The sequence below is a fragment of the Trachurus japonicus genome, chromosome 18 (assembly GCF_045865225.1).
Source record: "Trachurus japonicus isolate A0001 chromosome 18, Traja_1.0".
In the NCBI taxonomy this organism is placed as follows: domain Eukaryota; kingdom Metazoa; phylum Chordata; class Actinopteri; order Carangiformes; family Carangidae; genus Trachurus; species Trachurus japonicus.
The window spans coordinates 18,911,253-18,931,676 of NC_140924.1; the positions used below are offsets into that span (position 1 = coordinate 18,911,253).

Below are 20,424 nucleotides of genomic sequence, written 5' to 3' on the forward strand. Positions count from 1 at the left end.
ATCTGCGTTTTACAGAGCCGGGAAATGTAAAGATTGTCCTCTCCAGTCTCCTCTGCTCAGCTATTTCCAGTGTTCGAGTGACATTCGAAAGGGTAATTTCGACTTCAGCCTTGCAAGAAGAAAAGTGAATAATTTCTGCTGAGCCTTGGTTGAAAGACAAAGTGATTCGTGGTAATTTCCACTCTGGCAAAGTGACTGACTGCTGATGCATGTAACAGGGGAGCAGGGGCGAGCGAAAATCAGGAATACCTCTAGACAAGGTAACCCAACACTTATGTGACACATGTTCATGAAATCAAATCAGCCAGTGGCATGTCTTTATTATCCTGTGCTTTGCCTGGCTCTTCATATTCTCTCGTCCTCTCTGTTCAAATTTCATACATTTGATCATGATGATGAAGATCCCTCTTTCATAAGTATGGTGACGATATGAAAAGATGTAAGAGACTAACACAGATAAGTATCCGCAACCGCAGAGCCGCAGTTATTTCCTCCTAAGACTGAGGCTGAGTGATTGTCCTGGTGATGGGCTGTAGTGCGGTTCGAGCGGTGGTTTGGGGTGTGTTTTCCATCTGCCATCATACAAATAAACTGTTGTTTAGCACGGAAAAAAAAAACATGCACACTGAGGACAGTGAAAAATGAGTTATGTTTTTTTTTTAAATATTCTGCAAGCATGTGCACAACTACTATAAATACATCTATCTGATACACTGGATTGATTATAGGAACCAATGCTGACCTGGCTAAACACATTATACTGTATATACTTACAGTTGCTGCTGTAATCTTAAATAATGTACACGTTTGTGTTATTTTCATTCTAAGTTGGCCATATTCATTCACATTGTGTGACAAGTGATGAGTACACACAACACAATTACCACAGTTTCATTGTATAATTTCGTTATCAGTTTCTTATGGAGCACTTTTTGGTTCCCACCTGCCGTTGTTTGCAGGGGGACAGGTGTGAATGTGACGGTCTGTGTCTGCTGTGATTATAGAGGACAGTGAAAGAGAATCGCACCTGGAGAACATTTGCACATACCATTCAAATCATATGATTAAAAATGGCTTAAAATGTTGTACTATATGGACGAATGATTAATACCTACCAGTTAAGACTAATCTGATCAGAACAAAATAAAAAAGCTTTAGATCAGAGTTAGGTATGGACAAAATAAATACTCATAAACTTGCTTAAGCACACATATGTATTTCATATAGACATAAACACACAACACACGCGCTCCCTGTTGTTTCCACTGGCCTCAATCACCTCATTTTCATTCTCTAATTCCTTTTTCTAACTGGAGTCGCTGGTTTTGGCCAAGAGCAAAGCCCAGTTATTTGACCGCAGCAGCTTTAGCCCGAGGCCAAGTGGGACACACTCCACAGCATCCAAACCCGCCCGTACTGTATACACTGAAGTCTACCGAAGAATGTTGGGCCAGACCCTCGGGGCAGGAAAACTGGGCGTGATGCAGAGAGAGAGAGAACTAGAAACTTAATAAATTAATAACGAGACAGATGGACAGATCACCTTTGGAAGACTGAGACAGTGAAATACAGTCAGCATGATTCAAACCAAACAGTGGAGGAGACAGTGACTACAAAACTCAAGCAGCTTTTGCAGAAGCCAAATACTTTATCAGCAATAACTGCGAGTAATTTACAACCTCTCAACTATAAGTCTAGAGCGACCAAACAAAGCCTCGCCGTCGGTTTTTCACTTCACAACTCCAAACAGACGGCAAAACTTTTCAACCTGTCGAAAAGTGAAACACACATTCCACATAATTATTGATGTACGGCAAAGATCGATTCAGATCCTCTCTATCCGTCTCATCTCAAGCGCTTTCAGAGCCTCCAGAATCTGCCTGCTCCTCTTGGATCCGTCCAACACGCATCAGTTAACTTAACGAGGGTTTTTCAACACTTCGTTACACAAGCCACCACCCAAAGCAGACAGGCTGAACTGGCAAAAAAAGAAAAGAAGTGGTATTGCGGCAAATCTAATCAGACTATGCTGCCTTCTGTGGAGCTGAATCTGTCTCCTTAACAATTCAACACCAGGAGGACTGTTGGTGAAACCCAAGCTTGGGCTTTTCTGAGTTTGTTTAACGTCTCATATTGGTGTTTCTAGACGGGGAAGCCCCGCTGATCTCCCAAAGAAAGACGTAAAGAAGATGAAGAGGGATAAAGCAGATCTGTTGAGGTCTTACATCGCCAAGTCTGTGGCTGCTGTAGCGAATACAGATGGGAACAGGATGCTTGGAGACTTGTTGGAGGAAACCAATGACCTTGGATTGGGCTTAAAAAAACTGTTGAACTGAAGTTTTTCGTTCCAAATGAGATATCCAGCATTTGGAAAATCTATTAGAAAATGCTTCAGAGCAAAAACGCTTGAAACAAATTGTGCTGGTATTTTTCGAGATTGTAAATCAGCAATTGCTAGACTTGAGCTCTCACACGTTCACAGTCAAAATAATTTGCATATTGAAGCGATTCTACCGAAAGGCAGCGACCAACTTCAAAGATAAGAGCTTGTCCGGGACCATTTCAAAGAGATCTCTGTGAGGATCCACTGCCCAGTTTTTTCCAGGTTGCACATGTTCGATTCAGGTTGGGTTTCTTATGAGCCTTTCTGCACCGTAGTGAGCTGCAGATGCACTCGCCGCCATGACCGCTGAACTCGGCTGAACTCGGCTGAACTCTCCAGTGTGCATATTTCTGCTCTAACTGGCTACCTGTCAACACTTCCCCAGATATGTGATAATCAGAGAGTTTTAAAGGGCCCTCGGACATGGACACATGGTGACAGAGAACGAAGTGAATCACACTTGTGAGTGAAATTATTAAAGAGTAGTATATAAAACATTAAAATAATGTAAGGGAAGTCAAGAATGTATTACAGTTTTGATCTATGACACTAATCTGTAACTGATCCTGGGAATAAAATCATTTTATAAATCACAGCTTTGGCTTGGATTCGCTTTGAGGGATGGTTTCACATTAATAAATGACGCATAAGGGTGCTTGTTATTTTACTGTCATGCTCACTTTTAATCTCAACTCCTCCTTTGCCGATGCCTTATTTCATCCTTTCTCCTGCAGCAGCCACGTCTCGCTTTCTTTCTTTCTTTCTTTTTTAAACTTCTAATACCAGTTCTGTTAAGGTCACTTGCATCAGACCAGTCTGCATGTTACGCTTGTGTGTCTGTCTGAGTGTGAGTGAGATAATGGTGAATGAGGAGCCCTCGGGGTCTTCTAGGCGTCTTCCAGAGTTCGGAAAATAGTTCCCCTGTTTCTGGAAAATATTCAGTATCCATTTCAGAGAGGAGGGCAGGGGTGAACGCAGTGTGATGAGAGATGGAACAGGAGTGATCCGGCTGCTGTTAAGTAACAAAGGGAAACACCGTCTGTACAATTAGACATTAAGAAGAACAGGAGCGCAGTTTAACCAGTGTAAAAGGAAAATTGTAGTCAATTGTAAGCGTAATGTTTCGTTGATTCATCAGAAATTAACACAACGGCAATAAATTAGGCGACATAAATAACTTTTTATGTAGAATATTCTTTGGTTCCAGCCTCTCAGATGTGCTGCTGTTTTACATCATTTTCAGCTGATGCTCAAACAAAACAACCCAGGAAATTGTCTGGCCCTACACATCAGCAGTACCTCCAAAAATACTAAAAGAGAGCAATGGAGACAGTGATAAAAAAAAGAAGGTGGGGCCAGTAAAGACAAAGAGTCCCATCGAGAGGCACCGCTGATGTTAAATGATGGGGATAGTTTTGATTAGTGACATAGACGTATCCACAGACCAAAATTAAATTAGATTTTTTTTTTTAAGCTAAGGAGATGTTGAAATATCATTTCAAAGCTCACAGTTTCCGAACAGACGTATTGTTGATGACAACACTGACAAAGAGCAGCTTCAGTCGAAGCTGCGTGTGAGAAAAAATGCTCCAAAGCATATTTGAGGTTGACGGACAAAGCTATAAAATCAGAGAATGGAGAATTTTCCTGTCAGAGTGATTCAGTATGAAGAGGCCCAGAGGAGCAGAACCTGAGACTAATGCATTTCTTCCTCCTAAACCCAAAACATACAACTCACACACACACACACACAGTCATGTTGAGTCTATTGTGTCGATCACCATGACAGTGTCTGAATAACTTTCCAAATACGCCTTGAGCATTAGTGCCAGGTAAGCACCCAGTAAATTATGTGTGTGTAAGTGTGTGTGAGTGTGTGTGTCAGGAGTGGACTTGCAGATGCACATTTCCAAATGATCTAATCCTGTTACAATTAAATTTCAGGGCATCAAAGCAAAGGATGTCGCGTTGAAGCCAAGATTTAAGTTAAGATACTTGCCTTACAACAAAAATGACATCAGAAATGAAAACATCATCAGAAATGTTTGTGGAATAAACAAGATTCAGCTTTGCATTAAAGAGACTTGAGTCAAAGAGGCTGCGAGACACTGATCTGACTGATCTTCAACATGTGCTACAGAAAAGTTTCAAGCTACACTTTGCAGTTTATATCCATCTGCATTCACTCTGATCACAGACACTCTGAGGGAAACGGTTTATCAGCTGCCTAACTTGACTGAGAATAAATAATGTGGAGGTTGTCTGGGACATTTTCACTGCATACCAACTACGAGCTTCAGAAACAAGACTCTGTATTATCCCTGCAGTAGTTTGAGCCTACTTCGCGTTACAAATGCGAGGTAGAAATAAATTCTCCTTCACTAAGGCTCGATCTCTACGCCGCTGAGTTTGTTTTATGACAAAAAGCAATCTGTGCTGTGTTAAAGCTGTACTTTACCGTCCTGATTAGACGCCCCACAGATTCATGAGGTGCTATGTACAGTAATGGTAGTGACCCACATCCCACGACAGACTACAGAAAATGCAAGACTGCTGCTGAGTGTCTGTGGACGTTCCTGTCTGGCTTTGGTCTTATCAGGGTTTTTTTTTTTTTTCTGGCTGGAGGGTGAGGCAGCCTGTCTGCTGCGTCCCTCTGTCTCACCCATCCCTGCCGCAGCAGGCCCTCTTGATACTGCGGAGGAGGAGGAAGAAGAGGAAGAGGAGGAGGAGAGGCAGACGCACTGTGCGGGAGGAAATGATTAAGGGTGAGATGGCGGGAAGTGGCAGTTGCACAGACAGGAAACAGAGCCTTTTCTTATCATCTTATCATGACTGGGTCCAGCCCTGGGGACCAGATCAAAGAGATGCACCTTGCTTTCATTTGTTTTTTGCGGAGGGAACCTCGTTTGCATCGGCTCTTTTGCTGAAACTGTAGCCATTTGTTTTATCCTTCTTCTCTTCCCTGCGAATTTGGCCTCGAAACGCTTCTGTGAGCAAATTATGTTTACTAGAAATGAAAAAAAGTCACTCCGCCATGGACAGACTTTTTCCAGCATCCAGGTGATGGATGGTGTTCATTTCCCCACTTTCATTTGCTGTGCTCATTACTGGTTATTCAGAAATGAAAAAGACTCCTAATCATTAACTTCAAGCGTGTGCATGTGTGTGTGAGCAAAGAATGTACAGGGACCTCTACAGCTCATCTCCACTGGCCAAATATAAGCAACTTACACAAGCCTCATTTAATCTAATAGACAATGTTTTGAAAGACAATACCGCATATTTCTGCTGTAATGCGTCAAAGCTGACGACGAGGACATTCCCCTGCCTGGGACGCTGCTGGGGAGGTCTGTGGCTCTGTGGAGGAGGAGGAGCGCGTGATGGAAAAGTCCAAGAAATGGGGGAGAGACGGAAAAATAACGCTGACCCACTGGAATGAGGCCTCACAGACCCGACCCACATTATTTGTTTCACTTATTGCGGCCTGGCGAAGCTCGGTGAAGAAAGGTGTAATATGAAGTGTGATTGACAAGTGATGTTCTTCGATGAAACGTTAACACTGGAGAGATGTTGGCTCCTCTGATTTAAGATTTTTAAACTGGAAAAACCTAACCACCTCAACTATCCCGCAAAAAAAAAGTGTTTTTGAATAATTCAAGGAAAGAAACAGATCTTCGTGCAATTGCATTACACTTTCACGTTTTACTCTCTAAATGACAGTATTAGTTTACAAGGTTTTGGTAGCTGCAAATTCATAATGAAAAACACATCTTGATCGGTTCAATCCACAGTATTGGGCTGAAACATGGCAGAATTTACAGGCTGTAGGTCGACTTCACACATTTATAGACATGCTGCACAGGTCTATAAATGCATGCACACGGTTTCCCAAGCACACGCTCTATAATATGACCTCTCTGACTTATGTATGATGACAACCATGTAAAGACATGCAGCTGCTACATAAACTCTGTGTGTGAGGGAATTGTATGTGAATAATGAGCGTGAATATATGTGTGTGTGTGTGTTTTCCCATCGAGCTGGGCACATAGGAGTCACTGGAACTTTGAGAGAGGAAGCGGAGGAAAAATAACCCACCTGCTGGTCCAACTTATACAGATTTCAGTCCCAGAAGCACACTGGTTGGCTGGCACAGCAGAAAGCTCCTTTTTAATAAGTGGCTCCTTTTAAACGCTGGTAAACTACTCTAATATCTGTTTTGACCCAGATTCAGGCAAAGCAGCGCACCACTAACCAACAGTCAGGTAAAAACATTATAGCCACATTCTTTCTCCCAATTCCTCGACCCAGGGCTTTTTCCCCCCTTCTTTCTTTCTTAGGCTTTTTTTTCCTGTCATTCTTCCATTTCTCTCCCACTCTTTTTCTTTCATCATCTCTCTTCACACGCTGCCCATCTGTCTGTGTCTTATGCAACTGTGAAGGCAGACTGACACAGTGCGGCCGCCAACTCCAGTTTAGTGCTCAGTGTTTCTCTGCCAAAGCCGGGGCCTGCCTGCAGAGAGCAGGAGGGGGTTTTATCTGGCAACGCATGGCAACCCCAGAGGCAAATCTTCAGGATGGAGACAAGCGATGAGACAAATAAAAAAGAAAAAAACTAAACAAAAAAAAAACAAGTGGTGGCATGGATTTTTAAACTGGCTATTACAGATACAGTCATTTCTCTCCTTGTATTTTTATTGCTGACACTCGTATCCAAAGCAAGCTCTAATAAAAGCAACAATGGAAAAAAACGTAATTCCTGGATCAACAAGATTGCTAGCAAACCAACAGAATAAAATGAAAGGCTTTGAGCCATACTGCCTTGAAGAAGAAAAAAAGCCAAATGCATGGAAAATAAATAAAACGAGAGCTGAAAAGAACAGGAAAACGGATTGAGTTTTTTCAGAGCAATTACAGTAAACAGAGGGGAGATGATTGAACTACGTCTGTCTCAGGTACAGTACCACACTTATTCTCACGAGCCTACCACAAAAAAAAAGAGAAACATATACTAAACTCATCAATCAACTACTTTGTAGGAGGGTCAGGGAAAGCACTGGAAACCTACTGTACATGGTGAGTGATGTCATCAGTTAGCAGGTTATCATGTCTGACGCGACGTTGAGGAGAGACAGACCCCGAAATGAGGCGCTGTGAATCATCACTGTAAAGAGCTGCACTCTACATCAACTCGTGTATAAATGTATGACGTTCACCGACCTCTACATTATTTCACACAGACACAGAGTGATGGATTCTGTGTGCTGCGATATCTGTTTATTGGATCATATTTGTTAGACTTTCACAAACTACTGCTACCATTTTTGTTGAACAGAGTAAAGTTTACCATCGATTTGCTATTGTCATGGTAAAACGGTTTCATAGTAGCGCTGATGTCAAAACAGCGTCCAACCTGAAAGGCCTCATTTAAAGATTTTGTCAAATTGTCTGACAGCATTTGAGCTGGTGCCACGTCCATGTGGGCAACAGACAAACCATCAATCATGTCCACTTCACACAGCGACTGGCCAGGTGTGCAGAGGTGTGAAAATGGGCTGGATGATCTAAACGACTCTGTTACGTTCCTCTTTGTTTCTTTCATTCTTTACATGACGAACTGTCACTGCTGCTGTGTGTAAAAGATTCAATGTGAAAGTCTTTGAGGATTGAAGGAAAGACTGTCTGAACACTTGTCCCATTTTTTTTAATATATATTTTTTTACAGATAATTACTGTACATCTCAGCCGTTACAGTGATTGTTAAAATGTGATGTCATTTCGAAACAGAGATACTGGCGGATGTTTTTAAGGCTGCAATTGTTCTTCTTACTACTGTTATTTAAACCTTTTTTTAAATGGTGCTAAACATGGATACTCTCTATTGTGCACTTTAAGAAGTTTTGTATTCTCATCAACGTTTTTAGGGCAAATGTTTTGCACTTGTATCTCTTTATAGATGATTGTGGGCCGATATCTGAGGGCAGTGTCCTTCTTATCTTATTCTATGTTTTATGTACCTAACTGTCTTATCATTTATCTGTTTGTTTCACAGTCCTACAGTGTATGTCCTAAGTGCGAAACGCAATTGCTTTCCAATGTGGATTTTACCGCAGATGGCAAATAAATGACTCTGACTCTGTCTCTGTATAACATGACACATACTCTTGCAGCAAATGAAAATCTATGAACTTGAGAGATAATCTTAATCGTCGATTCCCGTCTCACCTCCACATAGCCGAACCACTTACGTTGTGAAGTTGGTTTTAATGTCAAATCGTCAGACGGTCAGTCACAGACAGCGTTGTGTGAGGGGTTGCCTGACCAACCGTCTGGCAGTTTCGGACGGAGCAAAGAGCTGAGACCGTTACGAACAGCTAAAAAACGCTTTTGTCTTTAGATGTGGTCAGATGACACATCACGCAACCTGGTTTCCTGAAGCCTACGACACCATGAGAGCGAGCTGGGGGAAGGTGGAGAGAACTGATTGTTTAAAACACATTAAGTGTACAAATATTAGACAAACACTTATTGTAATATTCACTTCAAACTAAGTGAAAAGCTCCTGAATAAGGAGTCATTTTGGAAGCTGCAAACACTGATGCTTTAAACCTACTGTATGATGTATTAGGTGAAAAGAGAGACAGCAGAGAGACAGGGAGAGACAGAGATGAAGAGTGCTGGAGGAGAGCCCTGTCTCTACATGCACGGCTGGTGGAAAAATGTCTCTCTTAATGGATTCCAGCTTTCTACAGCACTTAGAACAGCCAAGACCAGCCAAGGGAATAAAATATGGCATCATTATTATTATACTGCAATTCTCAATTATCCTCTCGCTCTCTTACTTTCACTGTCTCTCTCTTTTCGCTCTAACGCACGTGCGCTAATATCGCATAGACTTTTTTTATACGGACACGCATTATTTTCCCCTTGAAACCTAAGATGGATACGTGGGGAGCTGAAACACACGAGGGCACGTGTAGGGGCAAAAGTACAGAATCGGTAATTACATGCACTCGCACACATCGCAAAAAAAAAAACTCACTCACACACCCAGACAGTTGCTCTGCAGTTCGGTCTGTGCACGATGACAGGCGGATATGCGCCTTGTAGATTAGTGTTAGCAGAACTATCCTTTATATGGCTAATGGAAAGAGACGACAAACAGCTCTTAGTTTCTCCTTCCAGTCACATTCAGACAGATGAGTAAAAAAAAAACAGAGATCAGGCTATAAATCACAGACGGCCTGTTTTCTGTTGTGTTTTTTTTTTCTTCCCCTCTTTGACATCATTTCCTTGATCATGCAAAGACGGGGTGAACGTCAGACTGAATCTATCAGGTGTGGCTTGGTTTCTGGAGTACCGGTCGGTTGGTCGGTATCTGCTAGGCTCATCTATCTTTCCAAAAAAAAAAAAAAAAACCCTCGGCTCTGCGTGTAGGCTGCACGTAGCTTTCCCATTACTCATACGTCGCTCGTGTCGGCCTACAGATGCAGTACTGGAAAGAAATACAGGAGTGTTTGTTGGCTGTGTGGATATCAGAGAGAGATATCAGAAACTCGATCTTTTACTTTAATCACACTTTCAATCAATGACAGCCAACTTTAGAGCCTGAGCGGCGGTGCGGCCTGCCATCTCTGGGTGATTCAGACGACTACATCACTTGATAAATCACCCCAAACATTCTGAGTGTTTGTGAATAACGATAAGGCACTGAAGTTCCCCCAGAAAGCCTTTTCTTGGTATTGTTGTGGTCTCTAGCAGCTGGGAAACGGCCAGCAGGCCCCTTATCAGCACTTAACTAAGGAGGGCGAGCTGAAAATCTGTCCTGAGGGCGAAGCTTTCAGCGCTAAGCCGAGGAGAATACGGTCCAAGGCTATTAGCTTTATACAGGGATGAAGTGAAGGGTAAACCTGCCAAAAGTCAGCTGGACTGATGTGAGGCATTTATTAAATGTTGCAACACATCAAAGGGATTTATACTCGCAGACTTCTTTATCAGGAACACCTGTGCACCTGTTTGCTCATGCAATTATCCAATCGGCCTATCGTGTGGCAGCGGTACAAAGCATAACATCCTACAGATGCAGGTGGTGAGCAGCAGAGAAGCATCTCAGGACATGATGCACACTGATCCCTCAGAGCAGAGAGGATCACTCACTGTCAGCCAAGAACAGAAATCTGAGACTGCACTGGGCACAGGTTCATCAAACTGAACAGTTAAAGACTGAAGAAATGTAGCCAGGCCTGATGAATCTGGATTTCTGCTGAGGCTGCAGATGATTAGGAGTCAATATCATGTATTCATTGGATCCAACCTGCTCTGTGTCGAAAGTCTAGGTTGTTGGTGGCGGTGTAATGGGGATGGGAAATTATTTCTTCACAAACCAAAAGTTGTCTCAAACTGGTTCCATGAACATGACAATGAGTTTGGGCCATAAAGAACTGGAGGTGTATATAGTGTAGTATAGGGCTGGGTTTTAAAAAATCAATTTTCCAACTCATAACGATCTGCATTTGAAAGATCCGATATCCATTCATAAAATCCTTACATCGATCTTTTCGTGTATGCCATTGCACTGTTTACTTCTGGAGTGGGTCATGTTAAATAAATGTGTATAAATGTAACTGCTTTTCGGTCGATTTAATGTAAACATGAATCATTTTAATAAAACACCAGGTTAGAGAGTTTCATCTTTGTACAATTTGCAACATTAGTTTTTTGAAAATCTCCTTCATAAACAAGCAAATTGGTATTAAAACTGGAAAATCTCCAAATGAATCAATATCGAATCGAATCGGAACCTTGTAAATCTGAATCAGATCAATTCAGTAGATCAGTAGCGATACCCAACCCTAGTCCATTATCAGTAAGGTGTATCTGATGGTTATTCACCTTTACACTGAGTACTGTCTGGATGTAGTCACTGCTACTCTTCTTTGTTTAACACCACATCACTGACTTTAAGCAGATGATGCATCAACATGTCTATCTATCTGTATGCGGACAGCTGTTAGCTCTGTTTTCATGTGGGACTGCATTTAAGTGAGTGAGACTGTTTACTGACTTCAGTGAGTGCACCCATTTAAAAACACTTAGTTTGCATATTTGTCCTCGTGCCATGATTTTTTAGCCTTTTTTTTTTCTTTCATCTGACTTCAAAATAACAGAAATAACTTTAAAAACAGGCTGCTGCTGCATTTCGTAACAGATTTGCAGACCCCAACAGCACCGGAGTGTTGTCCCGTGTGTCCTTAAAAAAACGTTCGAGCTCCGAGGCTGAAGGCAGATCTGAAGCATGGGGCTGAGGTGTGTGTGTGTGTGTGTTTATACAGGACCGGCCCGTATACCACCAACACAGCTTTTACAGCTGGGCTGTTTGGACTTGACGGATGAACTGTGCCATATGTCCTGGGAGTCATGCGGTTCAAATCAACAAACCATAAACAAGGTAACATTTTGACCCCGTGTAACCCCAACGTAGTAATCCCTGCCTCCTTTACAAACAAGCCATTCAACCTGTGTTGCTTCTGTTCAGGAGCCAAAACTGTCCAGAGTTATGAAAATAGGCAAAGGAAGTATCGGACAAAATCTTATCAGTAACCCTCGAGGAAGCCAGACTCACACATAAAACGTCACAGAAGACACACTGCAGACGCTTAAGATACACCAACGAAGAAAAGAAAAAAAACCTGGGCTTGATTAATGTGTCTCGCTCTCTGTTCCACTTTTCCAAACCTGTGGGTTCCTACGTGTGTGTGTGCGTGTGTGCTCGCTCTTAATGGTATTTTTATCACTGGAAACTCTTGAACAATTAGCTGGCAAGCGGCTTCCCCCTCACTATCTGCTGGCGTGTAACGTGGAGGAAGCAGGGAGCAGCGGCGGCAGCAAAAGCCATGCTGAGCCTCATTAACATCAGCCTTTACTGAGCCACAATCGCTCCCTGGCGGACACACACGCACGCACACATACACATACCGAGACTGTGTGGTCACAAAGGTTCCTGCTGAAGCGAAAGGGGGCCAAATTCATAGAAAATGAGAGAGTGAGCAAAATCTAAGAATGTGCAACTGACGCACGTTGCTTAACTGGGATCAGCTTTCGAGCCACTTTCACTTGATCATCAGGTCTGACTCACCGCTGCCCTCTGGAACGCTCCTTTGGTGTAGGTGCCTCCTCCCCGGTAGTTGATGGCCGGGATCTCCTGATTGAGCAGGGAACACTTGTGCTGGTGCGACTTGGGCGCCGTGATGTGGTCCACCCTCGTCACCACGTGGGTCTTGGACGAGAAGGTGACCAGCGCCACCCGGGTGTCCTCCGGCGCCACAGGGAAGTCGGACAGCATCTTGCGCACGAACCTCAGCTCGCTCTGGAAGTTGTTGGCGCCGACGCTGGACGACTCGTCCACCAGGAAGACCAGGTCCAGGCAGGAGCTCTTCTCGCGCAGCTCGCGAACGTTGCGCTTGAACGCCTGGCCGAGCCGCTCCACTTTGCTCTCTACGCTTTCCGACAGGTTGCCGGCCGAAGACGAGGAGGATGAGGATGCGGTGGTGGTGGTCAGGGGCGACATTTGCCTGGACCGGCGGGACTTGAGCTGGGGTTGGGATTGCTGGGCAGCTGTGGTCCATGCATCCAGCATGCACAGGACCAGAAGACAACAAGTCCATGTCGGTGATAAAGACCTTTGAGAAAACATAATGACAGTCAGCACAACACCTGCAGCGAATAAGAAGAAAGAAAAAAAACAAACAAAAAAAACAACGTGGATCCTCTCAGGAGAGATTCAGTGAAAATATCTGTCTTATGCCTGCAGTGTGCAGGAACATCTCAGACAGCAACAGTCCAGTGCAAAGTTCCTCAAAAGCATTGCTGGATGAAGAGGAGGCTTCTTCTTCTTCTTCTTCTGTCATTCAAAATGTGCCTCTGCTCATCTGCTTCTTTGCTTCTTTCCAGTGGAAGAAAAAACTACAGTCCCCGTCTGGAAAAATGTTCAGGCTCGCAAGGTCTTTTCTACAAAAAATAAATCTGTACAGTAAATCAACCTCTTTTTTTCCTCCCCTCTTTGCTTTTTTGTGCAGTTTATATTGGTAAATTTATTTTTTTAAAAGCTTGTTGAGAGTCTGTAAAGAAAATCCACATGTCCTCGCTGTCAGTTTGTGCATCAGATCCAAAAAAAAACCCCCCACGAGCCTCCTCGGTCCTCTTCAGTCCCTGCGTGCGTGCTGCCCCCTCAGGCTCCTGTTCGCCTGTTGTGACGCTCCTGCCTGCACCGTCGGCCAAGCTCCGAATGCTTGTTCCCCTCTTCTCCCCAAATCATTTCAAAAAACACACAGAGGAGGAGGAGGGAGGAAAGAAAAGTTGAGAGACAGAGAGAGGCTGAGGGGAAAAAAGGGGGCAGTCCAGCCGTGGCCGTGAAGTCATTTTTTTTCCCCCTTCATCTCTCCTCCTCCTTCCCTCCCTCTCTCACCTCCCCCTCTCTCCCTATCTCTTTCTGTGTCTCTCACCCTCCCCCCCTTTGCACCCTCCTCCTCTTCTTCTCTCTCTCTCTCTCTGTGTCTGTCTATCTCTCTCGCCCTGACAGTGGAGTGAGGTTCGATGTCAGTGCAGCGCCTCGCCTGTCAACTTGTCAACATTCCCAAAGAAAACATCAGCAACAGGCGCCGTGATCAACACCATATGTGCGCAGAGCACGCACGCTCGGCCGGCGTGCACGCGAGATAACATCAGAATGAGATCAAACAAAGTGAGAAGGAAAGGGTGGGATGGAGGGAGGGAGAGGACAAAGAGATAAATCAGATTAACAACTCAGACGAGAATTAAGAAAAAAAAAGATCAGACCAGAGGCAAAGTTTGGCAGAGTTTAGAGGTGAGACTGAAATCTCAATCTATACTGAAGTTCGTTGTGGGTACGCACTTTGTCAAATCATCACTCTTTTAGCATCTATCATCTCCTCACCCTCCTTCCTTGTCTTTCTCCCTGTGTGTCTTGTCAAGAAATAAAAAAGAGGAGGGAGCAACTGCCCCTCTCTCGCTCTCTGGATTTGTCTATTTCCTCCTGCACCACGGGGATTCGCACACAGTCTTTCGCTGCAATGTTTTTCTACATCTCTTATAGCCTCACCCTCATTCTCCTTCCCTCTCTCTCTCTTTCTCTGCTGCTGCTGCTGCTGCCGTGTTTTCCTTCAGTGATTTTATCTGTAACCAAAACAAAGGCAGCCGGTGTTACAGAGGCACAGTGCGCCTATTAAACCAAAGGCCTGAGATTTACAGCAAAGAGCTGGCTGCACCAGGAGCTGCAGAGGCTAATGGAGACGAAAAAACGAGAGAGAGAGCGAAAAGGAGATGGCACGAGGAGGAGGAAGATGAAGGAAGTGAAGTGAGTAAAGCAGGAAAAAGATAAGGAGGAAAGGACAGGGACGTGCATTACATGGCCAAAAGTATGTGGACATCCTAATGCCGACACCTTTTCGGGTTGCAGTCGCCTCGTACCAAAACAAAGGGTTTAAATCTGTTGCTATAACAGCCTCTGCTCTTGTGGGGAAGGCTCTCCTCAAGATTTTTTGGGACCTGGCTGCAGGAATTCACTCTCCTTTCAGCCGCAACAGCTGAATGGATGTGAGGTCAGGGCTGTGAACGGGCAGGTCCAGTCCTTCAGCGGCAGAGTGGAGAACCCAGGTCTTTATGGACCTTGTTTTGTGGTGGGAGGAACTGTCATGCTGGAGCAGACCAGTCGCCACAAAGTTGGAAGGAAGCACACTAACTTACTTATGAGTAGTGCAAAAATCTGTTTAGTTTCTTTATTGATTAGTCTGTAAATTATTGTGATATTTTCATGGACAATATTCATAATTTTCAGATATTTTCAGACCAAAGTCCAAGATAGCGTCTATGGATTTTGTCTTATTTTGTCCAACCAGCTATCCAAAGTTCAAAAAAACTCAATTCACTCTGATGTAACATAGAGAAATGTGGGCAATTGTCACATTAGTGGCTGGAAAACCAATAAATATTTGTTGTTTTTGCCCCAAAAGTGACATAAACAATGAATCCATTATCAAATTAGCTATCAATTATTCGACTAAGTGTAAAAAAAAAAAAAAAAAAAAAAGCGCCAATCAGTCTAGTTTCAACCACAGAAACCAAGCCTCATAAATGTGTCAGGGGTGTCTTCATACTTTTGGCCATACAGTGCACAGACAGAGAGACAAGTAGAGGGGGAGCAAGACGAAAGAGAGAGTGAAGAAATAATGAAGTAAAGAGCAAGAGAAGGAGACAGAAACAATAAAAAAAGCAGAGCTGACAGTTTTTGTGAGTGTATGTGTGTGTTTCCACCAGAGCAGTCCAGTGCAGTCATTCTTATACTATTAGCCACAATGACACACAGCTCAGGCACACAGAGTGTTTATTAGTCTGTATGAGCCAGGGTTCCTCTCTCTCTCTCTCTCCCTCTCTCATTTAACGGCACTGGAAACTTCTGCACCAAAGAAGTGGGAATAGAAAGTAGCGTCATCCTGGCCAGATAAACTGGATGGGAGAGCAGCTGAGACACAAACACAGACATATAGAGACTAAAACACTCACACACCCTGACCCAGATCTATACACAGATGCAGATCAAGACAAGAAGACAAGAAAACACACACACACACGCTGAAAGGGGGGATGAGCACAGCTGTGACTTCCTGCTTTTTGGCACTGGAGACCCCTCAGCAGACTTTGGTGGGGGACCCCTGGGACACGGGGGGGCTGGTGACACTGAAGTCTCTCTAATCTTTCCTTGAGGTTTTTTTACGCCAAAAATTGTGCGGCAAGGCAACACCAAGCGTGTATCCACCTAGACCATTTAAAATCCACATAAAGCAGTCGAAATTGTTATTCTTTTGTAAGATATAAAATGAAACAATACAAGAAGACAGAACAAATGAGCAGACGTGCTCATTCTGTCTGCCACAGATCAAATTTAATGTGTGCCTCTCTTAAATCCCAGACAATTTAAGGCCCTGTGTTTTAAGACCTACAGTTTCAAAAAACAAAAATTACGACTTTTTCTGGATCTGTGGGAAACATGAAACTCAAGATGATGGATGTGTGCGAATGCTTGACACACACAAAGAAATACTGGACAAAAGACAAAGCAGATAGGGTGTAACCAAGTAGCAGATCATGTACATGCATTGACACAGCTTGAAGCTTGATTCACTTTTTGCTTTTTCACTATGCATTTTCTGCTAAAACCTCAAAGGAAAGATTATAAAGCCTTCAATGTTTTTATTTTGACTTTTTTTAAAAAATTAAGATTGATTTTTATCTGTATATTGCATTGAAAAGTTAATGTAAGAGAGTGTACATGTTTTTGGAGCTGAAACAACAGGCCACTTGAGTGCGTCTACAAAAAAACAACTCTGCAAATATTCTGATATTTTATTAATTAGGCTACTTGTTTAATAATCTCAGTAAAGATGTGGGATTGCAATGGCTGTCAAATCTTAAAAGATTCACCTCGTATCTATTTCCTATCTGACACACATCCACACACACCTGTTCTCTCACCTGTCGGTAATCTCCTGGCAGCAGGCTGGAGGAGGAGATAACAGCAGCTACAGCTGACGGTGTATTCCTCATATTTCTTCCTGCATTTTTTTTGGCCTGAAGGACAAAGCACACATGTCAGCAGGAGGATCAGTTTTCCCAAAAAACATTCCTTCACCTCTCTTCAGAGACTGATTTAAATCCAGGTTAAATATTTTTACCTTTGAGTTCAGACAGAAAATGTTGAACTTAAGTTAGCATTTGTGCCATGCGTTTTGTTGATACAGTAGGATTAGTGTTACCCAAATTAGTTGGTAAATCAAAAGAAAGGTAATTGCCAACCATTTTTGATAATTGAGTCATTATTCAACATGCAAAAACAACAAACATTGTCTGTTTTCAGCCTTCTAAGTGAAAGTATTTGTTTACTTTCTGTTTTACAACACTGTGAGTTGAAAAAAAAATGACAAAACTAGACATTTGAGAGACACAAAAAATCCGATGGACTAAAACTGAAAAATCATTTGTCCCAGTCCTAACGTAATTAAAATGTATTCTAAGTGTACGCATTTGTGCAGTTTGTTGTGTATTTGGATCATACTACGGTATTTGAGAACTAGCCTGACTACATTTCCCACGTGCACTTGCATGACAAAGCACACAGGTGTTGCGTGTTAGACTTCATTACAAAGCTAAATGTCAAACGTTTCCCTCTGGACTTGAAGTAATACTGATGCAACAAGGAAACAAACTTTGAAACAACTTGGTTTTAACCTCTGAGGGCCAGAATGAAACTTATGGCAACTCAACGTCACTCGGCGTCAACGTCAACCGTAAGTTTACTGATTTCCTCTAACGGCTCCTCGTTTGAATTTGAATTTCTTGTTTAGTTGACATTGTCCGTTAAAACTAACGTATGAAATTTTAAATAGAGAGAAGCAGCAGGCCTTAGCTTTTGTTGGCTGTTAGCTAGCTGATAAAACTAGTCTTGCCTTTGAGGGGCAATTTAGACTGAAAGGAAACTCCTTGTAATTGTATTTGAGGCTAATGTCATCATTTAGAAACGTTACAGACATTTAAAAGAGAAAAAGAACAAACCCAACGGTTAAAAAGACCCAAAATGAGCGCCGGGCTAATGTTAAAACCCAACAAAGACCGTTTAACTTTAAATGGTGAAGCCCCAAAATTAGCCTCGAATGAGAAAACCACACCCTTTTTGGTCATTTTTATCCATGTCAATTAAATGTATTAAAATTAAATTAAAAAGCCCACTAACCGGTTCTGTGCCAACTGTCTTCCCCAAGCCCAGTCAGTGCCGGTGTCGTCTGTGTTGTGTTACAGCGCCTCCTGCAGGCGGCTCGCCGTCGGTACGCTGTGAATGGCGTCAGACGCTGCAAGTGACGCAGCCTGGCCGCTGGGTGACGCACTAACGTAAGCCAGGTGAGATGGAGAGGACAAGTGAACCCATTTCAATCAACTAATGAAAAATTGAATGAATTCACGCCCCATTAAAACTAAATTTGGGATGGATTTAAAGATAGTAGTATCAGCTTTCATCACAACCTTGTATGAACGGTGTATGAGCGTTTTTAGTAATAAAATGGCAGTGCTGCAATGATCAAAATACAGAATTACAAATACTGTAACAGCACAGTATCAGGATAAGGAACCCATGTATGAATATTAAGAATAGCACTCCTAATGCATAATATCTCCTTTTTAAGACTGTGTTTTACAGTCATTACAGAATTTTTAGTACCTGGTCAAACTGGAGCTACAGTATATGTAGAGTAATTTCTAATATTTCAGCTATTATATTCAACTCTGGATCTGATAAATGATTATTAGGACTGAAAAAAGGTAATATAATACTGAAATTAAAAAAAATGTACATGTAACTTTTCAGTAAATACTTTATGATATAGCACATATAAATGAAACAACAGCTCTCGTTTGTTAGTCAGAGCAACCGTTTGAGTAGTTTGAACAGTTTTATATCTGTCTGTTGTGTAGCACAACCTGATGTCCTTATAACCAAATTGAATGACTTCCAGTGAGGTGGATGTGAATGTGTTTCCATGTGGCTGTACGTGCTGTTGTTACGGTGAGCACTTGCAGAACAGGGAGTGTTCACCAAAGAGGGAAGGAAGACTTAGTGCACATGACTGCATCACTTCTGCTGAGCGCCAGACGTCACGTTTCGCTCTGGTTGGTAGTTTTATAAGTCAACTCAGCAGCTGTCAAAGCACTATTTTGAAAGAGTTGAGGCTCTGCATGTCTGTGGCCGTGGCCTCCTCCATTTCCTGCGGTATCACTCTCCCCTGCAGAGTCACTTATCTAGAGGAGGTATGGAAGTTCATTAAATAGAAAAATGTTACGTTAACACAGCGTACAGGGTCAGAGCAGACTTCCAGTGCACACAAGGTAAAGGTATTTCTAGGGTCTGACGCCCTAACAAGGGTTGTTGAAGATATTAATTTGGATAGAAGCTGGACTGGAGCCAAATACCATTCAGTCTAATCATGTGTGAGCTGTGAAGTGCAGGGTAAAAATGACCACATCAGTGATCGTCTAATTATCTTTGCGCTATTCGGATCAGGTCAGGAAAATGTGATTAGTTTACACACTTTGGGGGCAGAAGAGCAGCTTGTAAATGTAACACTGGAATATAATCGCCTCATAAAGATGTCTTCTCACACATCCAGCTGAAATGGACAGACATCAGCATTTAATTTTGAATTGTGTTACTGAGAAATCTGATGAGATATATCTGATCGGATTACACAAAATAATACCTCTCACTGTTTTTCTGTTGCATTTTCCCCGTCCAGCTGTGGTTTGGATCACTGGGGACAGAAACAACCTGGTCACCGCAATGGAGGACGTGTCACACGAAGATCATCTTCTGTTGGAGTCGCCCAGAGATGCAGGTGGAAGCTGGTCGACCTGCAAGACGCACAGGTTTGTGAATAGTGTCATGGCCTTGTGTGTTCATCGTTTAAGTTTCAGCTTCTTTTTTTTCCATCAGTCCCTATCTAGTTGAATTCTACACAAGACAATGCAGCAGTATGAGTCACATTTACACAACAGCGTGTGTCCTTCATCCCTTCTCTATACACGTTAATACGATTTACTCATACAATTTCAAGCCAGCAATGCAGTTTAGCTACAGCTTCAAAACCAGAAATTCCACCTCAGTTTCTTAAGAATTTGTATTTTGTAGTTTTTAAATAGTTTGGTGTCTTTTATTTAAGAAGCACATTATTCAACTGCAGATTAACGGTAGTTGCACCTTTTTAATAATGTGCTTTTATATTTAATCCCATGTTTCTGATTCACTACTGGTCCTCTGGAGAAAACTGGTGAACACTGATTGATTGATTGATACTAAAACCGAAAATACCATAATGATATAACATAATCAATGTGTCCCTGTAGGCTCTTTGGTTGCATGCTACTTGAATTCATTTCAAATGCTTTGTAAGTTTTTCTCATTAATAAGCCAGAGTGGATGG

At 42.6% G+C, this 20,424-nt stretch overlaps 1 protein-coding gene and 1 long non-coding RNA gene across 5 annotated transcripts in view; one reads left to right on the forward strand and one right to left on the reverse strand.

Moving 5' to 3' along the window:
- svep1 (sushi, von Willebrand factor type A, EGF and pentraxin domain containing 1) overlaps nucleotides 1-18,285 on the reverse strand; it is a 102,782-nt gene extending 84,497 nt beyond the window's left edge. For 2 of the 4 annotated variants that reach the window (XM_085759864.1, XM_085759862.1), the window contains exons 1-4: nucleotides 18,186-18,285; nucleotides 16,931-17,026; nucleotides 14,502-14,575; nucleotides 12,519-13,062 (exon numbers count right to left, since the gene is read on the reverse strand). In XM_085759864.1, the coding sequence (XP_085615990.1) occupies nucleotides 12,519-13,019 (501 nt within the window). In that variant the 5' untranslated portion in view covers nucleotides 13,020-13,062; nucleotides 14,502-14,575; nucleotides 16,931-17,026; nucleotides 18,186-18,285. Of the gene's footprint in view, nucleotides 1-12,518; nucleotides 13,092-14,501; nucleotides 14,576-16,930; nucleotides 17,027-18,185 lie in introns of those variants that run through there. The other 2 variants (XM_085759863.1, XM_085759861.1) reach the window with 2 other exon arrangements.
- Nucleotides 17,578-19,870, forward strand: LOC146969174 (uncharacterized). The gene is made up of 3 exons (XR_015034267.1): nucleotides 17,578-17,742; nucleotides 18,251-18,349; nucleotides 19,741-19,870. It is a non-coding gene; the product is annotated as an uncharacterized LOC146969174 (long non-coding RNA).
- Nucleotides 19,871-20,424: the final 554 nt, after the last annotated feature.